The sequence below is a fragment of the Ctenocephalides felis genome, unplaced genomic scaffold, assembly GCF_003426905.1.
Source record: "Ctenocephalides felis isolate EL2017-DRISC unplaced genomic scaffold, ASM342690v1 CF-g0.4_SCAFFOLD_00845, whole genome shotgun sequence".
Classification (NCBI taxonomy): Eukaryota; Metazoa; Arthropoda; class Insecta; order Siphonaptera; family Pulicidae; genus Ctenocephalides; species Ctenocephalides felis.
Window position 1 is genome coordinate 86,793,055 of NW_020536999.1, and position 12,751 is coordinate 86,805,805.

A 12,751-nucleotide genomic window follows, 5' to 3' on the forward strand; every position below is an offset into this window, starting at 1 on the left:
ACACCTGATTTGGATGATTCAAAAAAACTTTCTGTTTGTGTTGACGAAACAATTGCTTTTGGAAAAAAGATTTTTTTTAATTTTTTTTTTTAATCTTCAAAAAAAATTTTTTTGATATCGTAAATAATTCGGATTTTAATTTCAATTCTAGCTATAGTTGTAAGGCTCACTAATATACTTCAAATGCTATTCTGTTTCTATAAATTCATATAAATATTAGACAATGCCCTTCATTTTATATTTGATTGATTGATTGAGCTTTGTTTATTTACTTTTCAGTGAACATATATAAGTTACCATTAGCATTTTTTTGCTAATTAAAAGAAAAGGTTGACCTTAACGAATTTTATCAAATATTTTTTAAATTTTGGAAATTGGTGTAGCCGTTTTTGAGAAAGCTTCAATGAAAAGTTCACATATGGAATCACACATACTTCTTGGAATCGAGCAATTTAGAATGACTTGATACATCAAAATATCACAAGTCGTTTCACACTTGTATTTTCGAAGTTATTAGTATTAACAAAAAAAATTCTGTCACTATGCCAAGTTTCATTAATTAAAAAGAAGCGGTATTGTTGATATTTTCGAAAAACTATTCCGCACAATTATGGCTTATTCATTAATGTTGACAAATTATTTGCATTTTTTGCTAATTATAAAAGAAAAGTTTTGTTTTTAGCGAGTTTTATCAAATGGTTATTAAATTTTTCGAAATCAATGCAGCCGTTTTTGAGAAAGCAAGCGTCGATGAAAAGTTCACATATGGAATCACACATACTTCTTGGAATAAAACGATTTAGAATGACTCGACACATCGAGATATCACAAATCGTATCATACTTGTATTTTCAAAATTAGTAGTATTAACATAGTTATTTCTATCACTAGGCCAAGTTTCATTAGTTAAAATGAAACGGTTTGCTGATTTTTTCGAAAAACTATTTAGCACGATTTCTAACTTATTCTTTATTGTTGTTGAATTATACGCATTTTTTGCTAATTAAAAAGAAATGGTTTGATCTTAACGAATTTTATCAAATATTTTTAAAATTTTGGAAATTGGTGTAGCCGTTTTTGAGAAAGCTTCAATAAAAAGTTCACATATGGTATCACACGTACTTCTTGGAATCGAGCAATTTAGAATGACTTGACACATTGAGATATTACAAATCGTATCATACATGTATTTTCGAAATTATTAGTATTAACAAAAATATTCTTTATTACTGTGTAAAGTTTCATTATTTAAAAAGGAGCGGTCTTGTTGATTTTTTCGAAAAACTATTCCGGACGATTTCTGACTTATTCTTCAATTTGCATTTTTTGCTAATTATAAAAGAAAATTTTTGTTTTTAACGAGTTTTATCAAATGGTTATTAAATTTTTCGAAATCTGTGCAGCCGTTTCTAAGAAAGCAAGCGTCAATGAAAAGTTCACATATGGAATCACACATACTTATTGGAATAAAAGATTTAGAATGACTCAATACATCGAGATATCACAAATCGTATCATACTTGTATTTTTGAAATTATTAGTATTAACAAAAAGTTTCTCTATCACTATGCCAAGTTTATTAATTAAAATAAAACGGTCTTGCCGATTTTTACGTATAACTATTCAGCATGATTTCTAACTTATACTTTAATGTTGACAAATTATTTGCATTTTTTTGCTAATTATAAAAGAAAAGGAAAACCTTAACGATTTTTATCAAATAGTTTTTAAATTTTCTGAATTCGGTGCAGCCGTTTTGGAAAAAGCGTCAATGAAAAGTTTACACATATTGAATCACATATACTTCTTGGAATCACACGATTCATAATGACTTGACACATGGAGATATCACAAATCATATCAAAACTATTCAGCAAGATTTCTAACTTATTATTAATGTTGAGAAATTACTTGCATTTTTTGGTGCAGAAATGATTTGACCTAAACGATTTTTATCAAATGTTTGAGAATGAAAAGTTCATATATAAACGTAGATACATAGTTCTTGGAATCAAACGATTTAGAATGACTTGACACATCGAGATATTACATTTTTTTTTTAATTACAATATTTATTACAACTGTTAAATAGTTAACATCTAGCAATATTGATAAATAAAAACATAAATTTAAATAAATAAGAGTGCAAAGGATAGAAATTACATGAAAATAATATCTCGTATTTTCGATATTGTTAATATTAACAAAAAGTTTCTTTTCTTCCTCAAAGTTTGACAAGCACTAGGTTTTAATATTGCAATGGTGGCAGCACTACTTTTTGACAGACGTTCAACTTCGGCGCCATGTTTGACAGTTGAATGCAAATGTCAAATATTTGTATATTGTTAATTATACTAATAATAATTTATTTATGTATTAAATTTATAAAAATATCTATAACTTGTTAATTGCTAGTACAAAAATAATAAATAATGTCTGAAGACACCGAAGTGATTGCAAGCAATGTCAATACTGATGCAATAGAAAAAGTTCAACCACGAGAGACTCCTGTTACTGTAGACTTAGAGGATTCACAAAGTATTAAATCAGAAATAGATTCTGAGGATGAAATTAGTTTACAAAAATTCATGACATCTGAATTGACTGTAGACGAGGATAAGGTGATAGAATTAAATGTTAAAAAAAAGTCTTATCCTTGTGAAATCTGTGGCAAAGACTTCCCCAAACCTTTCATGTTATCAAGACACACAACAGTCCACACCGGTATCAGAGCTTACAAATGTAATTATTGTGGCAAAGCCTTCAAACAACCTGGTAACTTATCAACACATTACAGAATCCACACCAGAGAAAAAGCCCACAAATGCAAAATATGCAACAAAGCCTTCGACAGATCACTATCCTTAACCAAACACATGAGCACTCATGCTGCAGAACGACCTTTCAAATGTGAATTATGCCAAAAGACATTCTCGGTAATGTATTACCTAAATAGACATAAATTAACTCATAGCGGTGAAAGACGTTTTAAATGTGAAACTTGTAATAAATTTTTCACACAAAAAATTAGTTTAAAGGAGCACTTAATCACGCATAGCGAAAAACGTCCTTATAAATGTGAATTATGTGGTAAGACTTTCCAACGGTCTCGTGTTTTGAAAGATCATATGTTTACACACACTCGGACTAGTCCTCATAAATGTGAAATATGTTTTAAAGTTTTTGCTACGGTTTCTAATTTAAAGAATCATAGGAAAACACATGAAGCCGAGAAAAATAATGTGAGTGATAGTAATTGCCATGAAAAATAATGCTCTGGCGGCAAAATACATATAAATCTCGCAATTCGCGAGTGGAAAGGGTTAAGAAGGAAACTATTGGTTGAAGAATTTATTTAGACGAATTATTGTTACACATTAAAAAATAATTAATTAGTTATCTCTTTTTAGAAAAATATTGTGTTAATAGAATAGATATTTTTATATTAGGTAAAGTTTTTATATTATGTTTGTATATGAATGTTATTGCATATGATGTGCAAAAAAAAAAATTATGGGGCAATTCTGCTGTAACAGAGCTCATAACATAGCGTTGTCATGGTAACATAAGAAGAATCTTATGATAACTATTGCAGTTATCATAAAATTATCAAAATTCCAGTTATCATAAGAAGAATCTTATGATAACTGCATCATCAAAGATTCTATGATGTGCAAAAACAAGTGCGCGTAAGGTTCACATGTGATTGAAGTAAAAGTTTTTTTGCTAATGATGGCATTTAAGTAAAATAAACACATCATACAACAATTTTGAATAATGTTCATTAATAATATGGTAACACTTGTGATGCAGACATTTTTTAATGTCAAACCATTATACAAATTTATATAGTAATAATTATAAATTATATATTTGTAATACCATTTAAAATATTTTTAATGTTTGAAAATAATAATGTAATTAAAGTCACACTTAAGACATGATCGGTTTGTCATTGTAATTAGCATGTAGGACTTGAACATTTATTAGAGAAATGAAGTAATTGCTGATTCATAAATTCTATAATGTCTGTTCACACAGTGAACTTATAACAATCTTGAATAATTTCATTAACACTATCAATAAATAAACTGCATATATATCTATTATGAAGTATATCTGTATATAAATGATACACAGATACACAAACTATTATTGTGCTTGATCTCTTGTTTAGAGTATTAAATCTGAATATCAATTTATTCTTCATTATTTATAAAAATATACTCCTTTGTAATACTTAAGACCCATCATGATTGAAGAACATGTAGACTTTCTCTTAACTTCCAAAAGTGTCTGAGATATAATTCTGAAAAGATATATCTTTGGCATGATGGAATAAAGTTGTACTGCTTTAATATTTGTTAATATCTGAAAAAAAATGCGGAGAATTATTATGTTAAACAACGCCTAAATAAATATTGTTTTCACAATTTCACTTATCATGTAATCAAAATTAGCATACATTCATTGACTGCTTGTTTTTTTTTACTATTTCGCTGGTAATACAGTCTCATTCTGTGAGCAGCTGTAATAACTGTCTTGCCTATAAAACTAATTTCCATTTTGATAACCACAAAAATATGTAGTAACTACGAATAATACAAATTACTTCAATAAACTTTTCCTACACGTCAGATTCACTGAAGATGGGTCAAATCAAGACCCGAAACGTATGCTCTCTTAATAAAAATATTTTCTTTCAATAAAACTGTTTTTTTACTTGATGGATGCCCAAGAATAATTTTATCATATTATTTCACCATCTGAAGAAAAACCTTTCGCTTTATATATATATATATATATATATATATATATATATATATATATATATATATATATATATATATATATATATATATATATATATATATATATATATATATATATATATATATATATATATATATATGTATACATGTACACAAATATATTCCAACAATTTTACGATTTATTCTAAGTGCTAAATTTAGGGGTTAATTTTTTTATTAAAATTATTATTTCATTTTTAATAAAATTAAATTTAATTAAAATTAATAGATACATATATGGTTTGTTTAATTTTAAAAATTCATCGAAGTTTGAGAAAATGAATAGCATTGATTAAATGAATAGCGATAAAATATCTCGTATTAATTTTTTACCAGAATTCAAAAATAAAACAAAATTGTTTAAAAAAAATCCAAAAATTTAACGTTTTTATAGTTTGAGTACTAAAATTTAGAACAAATCCTTGACAAATTCTTTTTAGCGCGCGTTGTAAAGTACTGCCGTCTTTTACTTTGTCAAAGTGATTTCACGCCTCATGTTACACGTTTCCACTCCCATTAGAGGTAGTCAATTTTTGGAAGCCTCGTTTTTATTAAAAGACGAGGCTCAATATGCAAATTAAACTAGATGTAAGTGACATTTTGCCTTGAGGCAAGTTGCATGAGTAAATAACAGAGGTTTGTTAAGATTAGACCTTTCATCGACGTTTTTTCAAAAACGGGCAAGTCAGTTTCACAACATTTAAAAACTATACGCATTGGTTAGTTTTTTTATACGATCTGCTAAGCCGTTTCTTTAGAATTAGCATAACAGTGCAAAATTTTAAATAAATTTACTCGCCCGTTTTTGTAAAACGGCGATGAAAGTTCTGATTTTAATAAACCTCTGTTATTTACACATGCAACTTTCCTCAAGGAAAAATGCTACTTATAACTAGTAAACTTCCCGTAGGTTAGATATAGTAATGGGCTGAAAATCGCAAATGAAAATTTTTGCATTTCTCGAAGGTTTCTGAATATTTTGGCGTACCTCAGAAAAAAAATTTGTTCACGGTTTCGATTGCACGGATCAACCGATTTGAATGGTTTAAAAAACATTCGATTCCTATTGATAGGGAGATATGCTGATTAGTTTTTGGCAAAGGCAAGTCCCGCCGTTACGGAGATACGGAGTAAAGAGTGCAGAAAATACAAATCGAGTTTTTGAGAGAACGGAGTCTCCGATTTGAATGATCTAAAAAACATTGAATTTGTAATTATTGGGAGAAGAGGTGATTAGTTTTTGGCAAAGACAGGTCTAGCCATTTCGATGATACAGAGCTAAATGTGCAAAAAATGGCAGTTTTTGAGAGAAATAAGCATCCGAATTGAATGATTCAGAAAATATTCTGCTTGTGTTGACACAACAATTGCTTTTGGTTTTTTTTTGTATATTGAAAATAATTCAGATTTCAATTCTAATTCTGGCTAAAGTTTTGAAGCTCACTTATATACTTTAAATAAATAACTTTAACTTTGTAATTCAGTTTATATAATTATTATAAATAAATATTAGACAAATGTTAACAGTATTTATAATAATCTATTTCAAAACATTTAATATTCCTCGAACATTTCGTTACGGTACGGGAAGTTCCAGCAATTTGCCTTACGTCACGATGCCATACACCACAAGTTCATTATACAATCAAAGAACTCTTTGACGCGACACAACAACCAATCACAAACACCAGTACAGAAATGATCTCATCGAGAGCGAATTACGAATCATTGGCACTCGACTCGGCCGTAACGCTTTTTCCGTTGCATTTGCACAGATTTACTTCCTAGTTGCGCCTAAAGAAGTTTTACTTCAGGAAGGCAAAAAAATCCCAAAATTTCATTTTTTTTAAATAAAAAATGATTTGGATTTTAATTTTAATTATAATTACAATTCTAAAACTTTCTTTGCTTATATACTTCAGATCAATAATTTTAACTTTGCAATTCAGTTTATATAATTCTTAGAAATATGAGATAAGTTCCTTCATTCTAATGAATTCCGCTTGATCAAGTTCTGTTTAATTACTTTTCATGTAAATATATATGAACGTCGTCGTCTAATTTATAAACTCTTATATTTTGTCTTATGTAAATTAATATTTCTAGAATATTTTATTACGGTACGGAAAGTACCAGCAATTTGCCTTGAGGCACGCTACCATGCACCATTATTAACTTCTCATAGGGTAAGTTATAGTAATCGCAAAAAAATCGAAAATGAAAATTTGTATATATCTTCACGTTTCAAAGGTTTCTGAATATTTTGGCATACCTTAGAAAAAATGGAAGTATGTGTGTGTGTGCGGATACAAATTTTGGTCGACGATTTCGGGAACAAGGATCAACCGATTTGAATAATTCAAAAAACATTCGATTCTTATTGATAAGGAGACGTGCTGATTAGTTTTTGGTAAAAGCAGGTCTAGCCGTTCTGAAGATACGAGGCAAAAAGTGCGAAAAACGGTAACCCAGTTTTTAAGAGAACGGAGGTCCGATTTTAATAATTAAAAAAAAATTTACTTGTATTAGATGAAGAACTGATTGAATTTTTGGGAAGGCAGGTCCAGCGATTATGGACTCTCAATAAAAATAAGTTGAAAAAATGGCATTTGGCGGTCAAAAATGTTTATTGGACATATGCACAACAAATTATCAGATATTTTATCGAGATTTTAATAATGTGTACATATTTTATGTAAATTTTTCTGGGTTCCGTACCAAGATTTTTAATAACGGTACGGGAAGTTCCAGCAATTTCCCTTGAGGCACGCTACCATGCACCATTAGTTTAAATATAAAATTTCGCGCGTTTGTACGTTAAGTTGACAGATGAAGCATAGAGAACTATATTGAATTTAGAGAGATGCGACGCTCTTATCAAATATCGAAATAACGTTCACTCTTTCTGAAAACATTGTCTATGCATAAACAATCAAGTCAAATGTCAAACAGGTGTCAGACATTAACCTCTTCATTTTCTGCAATAAAAATTAATTTAGTTCGATTCATTATCACATTTAAATAGATTATTAACTAAAATAAATTAATATATAGTGTACGACTATTTTCGTTAACGTTTTTTTGAGTATTCGCGGTGAAAATATCCTAAAATGGCTGAAGAAACAACTGTGTCTATAATCAAAACTGAACCATCAAAATATTCAATAGAAGACATTAAGCATGAATATCAGGATGAATTTGATAAGTCTGAAACGTGCCTGGAAAGATTCATGAATTCCGAAGTATCCATAGAAGAAAAAGTCAAACAAGAGGTAATTGAATCATCTTCTTATAATTGGGACATCAGTAATAGTTCATTTTCAGAAGAACATTATTTAGAAGAGCAAACTGTACTTAGTCAAAGTGAAGGAAGGTCCTATAAATGTGATATATGCTACAAATCATTCAGACACCCATCAGTCTTGTTAAGACACAAGCTGATCCATACAGGTGAACGGCCCCATGAGTGCAAAATCTGCAATCAGACATTTGCCCAACCAGGCACTCTAAAACGCCACATGGTCACCCACACTGGAGACCGTCCTTTTAAATGTGAAATATGCAATAGGACTTTCAACAAATCATATAATTTAAAACACCACATGCTTGTACATACGAAAGACCTCCCTTATAAATGTGAGACATGCAGTAGAACATTCAGACGAGCAGATGCTTTGAAAACACACATGCTTATACACAATGGTGTACGCTGTCACGAATGCAAAATATGCAATCAGACATTCACACAAGCAAGCAGTCTCAAAAGGCACATGGTTGCTCATACCGGAGAGCAACCTTTTAAATGTAAATTATGCAGTAGGACATTCAATAGATCGTATAATTTAAAACAACACATGCTTGTTCATTCAGATGACCCTTTTGAATGTGGAATTTGTAGTAGAAAATTCAGACAATTGGATGCTTTGGAAACCCACATGCTTAATCATAGTGCAGAACGACCTTATGCATGTGAAATATGCAAGAAAACATTTTTACAGTCGAGTACCTTGAAAGAACACATGGTTGTTCATTTCGGAGAGTCATCGTTAGAAATTGGAAAAGAAATTTACTTGTGAGTGCAATTAAAGGTGACACAAGATTATTCATAGTGTAGATCGAAATGAATATCAATAAAAATTGTATAAACAGAAACTAACTGAGTGCGTTAAATATGATAGTTTTATAAGTAACTTTAGTTTAATATTAAGGGAAATCAAATAAGACACCATTTTATAAATGTTAAATTTTAAATAAATTATTTACTTTTTAATCGTGTTGTTTATATCATTAAATGTAAACTAACTAGCTGTAAGTGGAATTCTGTCTTGAGGCAATTATGGCATCGTGCCTTAAGGCAAATTGCTGGAACTTCCCGTACCGTAACGAAATGTTCGAGGAATACTGAATGTTTTCAAATAGATTATTATAAATATTGTAACATTGTCTAATATTCATAAGAATTATATAAACTGAATTGCAGAGTTGAAATTATTTGTAAAGTATATTAGAACTATAGTCAGAATTAAAAATAAAATCTGAAATATTTTCGATATACAAAAAACTTAAAAAAAAAACAAAATCAATTATTTTGTTAAGACAAGCAGAAAGTTCTTTGAATCATTTAAATCGGACGCTTAGTTCTCTCAAAAATTGCCATTTTTTACATATTTAGCTCCGTATCTTCAAAATGGTTGGGCCTGCCTTTGCCAAAAACTAATAAACACTTCTCCCAATCATTACTAATTGAATGTTTTTTAGATCATTCAAATCGGATACTCCGTTCTCTCAAAAATTCGATTTCTATTTTCTGCACTCTTTGCTCCGTATCTCCAAAACGGCTGGGCCTGCCTTTGCCAAAAATTAATCAGCTCTTTTCCCTATCAATAGGAATCGAATGTTTTTTGAAACATTTAAATCGGTTGATCCGTGCGTCCGAAAACGTGACTGGAAATTTGTATCCATACATACATACACACACACACACATCCAATTTTTCTGAGGTATGCCAAAACGTTCAGAAACCTTCAAAACGTCGAGAAATGTAAAAATTTTCAATTCCGATTTTCGGCCCATTACAATAACTTACCCTACGGCAAGTTAAAAAGGTGCATGGATGGACTTTCCTGTACATGTTAATAATCAACATAATCAATAGAAATTGGAAATTTCACGAATTGTGATGATAGATACTAGTTATGTTTGACAGGAAGTTTAAATTCTATAAAAATCAGTGTTTCATCCCTATCATCCACATTAAATGCATTAATGTGGATGATTAATTATCCTATTATACATTAGGATTAATTCAATATTTTTAACTAACTGTAGGGTAAGTTATTGTAATCATTTAAAAATCAAAATTGAAAATTTTTGCATAACTTTACATTTCAGAGGTTCTGAATATTTTGGCATAAGAAAAAATGGATGTGTGTGTGTATGAGTATGCATTTTTTTAATTTTGCTTTGCGAAGGAAATGCATTATGAATCCCAGACTGGGTCTTTTGTCTGTTTGTCGGACTCAATACCGCCTGGGTATAAAACTGACTAAAACCTCTGCTTTGCCTTTGAGTCTGGTCCCTTCAGAAACTGCTGTTGGGCATTACTTAGTGGGGGGAGGAACTAGAATGTTACAAATCTTGCACTGAAATCACCCTTATCTAAAATGAGCAAAGTCCCATTTGATTGTGTGTATGTGGGGATACAATTTTTAACCTCCCATAGGGTAAGTTGAAATGAATAAATTTAACTTTGCAATTTATTTTAAATAATTCTTAGAATGAATAAGGATCTTATTTCATATTTCTAACTCAGCTTGATCAAGTTTTGTATATTTACTTTTTATATAAACACTAGCAAACCCGACGAACTCCGCCACCAGATGGTTTCGTGAGAAAGACGAAGAAATTTTTTGTTTGTTTTATATTTGAAAAGGAAAAATTTGATTTTATTATACAACAGTAATGAATTCATTTCGATTACAAAAATGAAGTCTTTTTTAGTTGAACTTCTCTAAGTAAATGAAAGTGAATCCGCAAATTATCCGTTTCATTGAAGTGCTCTTTGGTAAACCACATTTTTTGTTTTTTGGTCTGTCGTTAACACAAACAAAGCGGATAGTTTTCCAACTCGTGAACAGGCAACATATCACTGCCCGTGTGAAAAACTATGATTTTCTAAATAATCTATTTGAAATTCATCCCGTAAACACTAAGCGATTGGCCTTGCGACTTGTTAATTGTCATTGCGAACACAAGGCGAACTGGAAATTGCAATCGTTTGAAGTCAAAAGGAAGACCAGTCGGAATCATTGGTATGTCACCAATTCGCCAGCAATTTTTGATTAAATGGTGAAATTCAGTGCGTGTACATCATTATTCCTTGCGGCAAGAATTGCTCGTTGACTTAACCAAGCATAATTCTGATAATTCTCACTAATGTCATTACTCGAATTTTTAATTAGGATGCGTTAAGTTACAGCAGCTTGTATTAAGGCACTATGTCATGCACAACTAACTTTCTTAGCTATTAACCTTGAGGAGCCCGAGACCTTTCCAACGAATGCAAAATTGTCCAAATCGGTTTGTGCGTTCTGGAGTTATTTCGTCAGGAAGGAAAATCCGACTTATTTTTATATATATATATAGAAGATATATGAAAGTTATTGTCCAATTTATAAGCTCTTATATTTTGTCTATAAAATAAGAATAATGAAAGTTACATTATAATATATTTGAAAACATTTAATATTCCTGGAATATTTTATTGCGGTACTGGAAGTTCTAGCAATTTGCCTTAAAGCACAATGCCTTGCACTACTGAAATAAAAATTAGGCTTTAAAAATATAACATAACCAATGGCAGGGATTTTGAAATTGACAGAGGCACAAAACTAATGTTTTTTTGTTTTTTATACATGTCTAAATTTAGTGGTTTTATTTAAATTTTTTATGTAAATTAATTTATTAAATAAGTATGTCAAAATCAAATTCTAGTGTCACATTCTTACATCCTAAAAAATGTCTTTGCACTACAACCAAATCAAAGCCTAAAAAATCAAAACGTAATCGTACTAAAAAACATCAAGAAATCCTCCAAGAGGTTCCTTTATTGATAAAACCTCACAACCACCATTGCCAACTTGAAGAAAAGTGTTCGAAGGCCTCTTTTTTGCCACATGACTCCCAAAGTTTGCTTCTGTGCATAGCAGCTTTGTGTTTTTCCAAAATACGGCCAGCAAGTACTTGGAGTGAAAAAACTATTAGTCGAACTTTGCTCAAAAGTGCCGAGAGGTTGAGGAGACAATTATTTATGAATGGCCGTGTTCTTGTGCCTGCCTTGGAAAATATTCCAGGTAGGGAAAAAATAGGTGTAGTAATGGACCGATTCTCCCGCACAACAGACCAATGTTATGGCAAGCCTATGTTGTGAAGAACTTTCCATACTAAATTTGACAAAAGCCATGTGGTTGCTGTGCAGTCAGGCGTTCTTCTCAGGTTGTCAGATAGAAAACCTAACTTAGAAACCGCACAAATGTCACAAAAACGATCTTGGATAATAGGATCTTCCTGACTCAGCTTCATAACACACGAGTGACGTTGCTGTTTATGTGCGAAACGTCTGAATGTATAGCAAATCCATGACATTTTGACAGTATTCAGTATGATTCAGTGGCATATGGTATGGAAGTTGGAGCGTAACATGGCCTTGTCATAACGTTGGTCTGTTGAGTTGCGGAATCGGCTCATTAGATTAACTTAATCATTGAGAAATCAATATATTAATTTGTGCCTGCTTTATGTGATGTGATTGCTATATATTTTAACCTATACTTTTTAAAGTAAAACTTTTTTAGGCGCGACTAGGGTAAATGCTCGTCATTCGCTCTTGATGAGATCATTTCTATGCGGGCCGAATGTGATTAGTAGTAGATATTATAGCTG

The 12,751-nt window shown here is 30.6% G+C and overlaps 2 protein-coding genes across 2 annotated transcripts; both read left to right on the forward strand.

Annotated features, from left to right (window-relative positions):
* The first annotated feature begins 2,431 nt into the window (after nt 1-2,431).
* Nucleotides 2,432-3,271, forward strand: LOC113391291 (zinc finger protein 431-like). Its single transcript, XM_026627234.1, has one exon. The coding sequence runs from the start codon at nt 2,432-2,434 to the stop codon at nt 3,269-3,271; it is 840 nt and encodes a 279-aa protein (XP_026483019.1).
* Nucleotides 3,272-7,826: 4,555 nt separating this feature from the next.
* On the forward strand, nt 7,827-9,028 carry LOC113376194 (zinc finger protein 525-like). The gene has a single exon (XM_026616110.1). It carries the CDS (start codon nt 7,921-7,923, stop codon nt 8,884-8,886), a length of 966 nt encoding a protein of 321 aa, XP_026471895.1. The 5' UTR covers nt 7,827-7,920; the 3' UTR covers nt 8,887-9,028.
* The last annotated feature ends 3,723 nt before the right edge of the window (nt 9,029-12,751 follow it).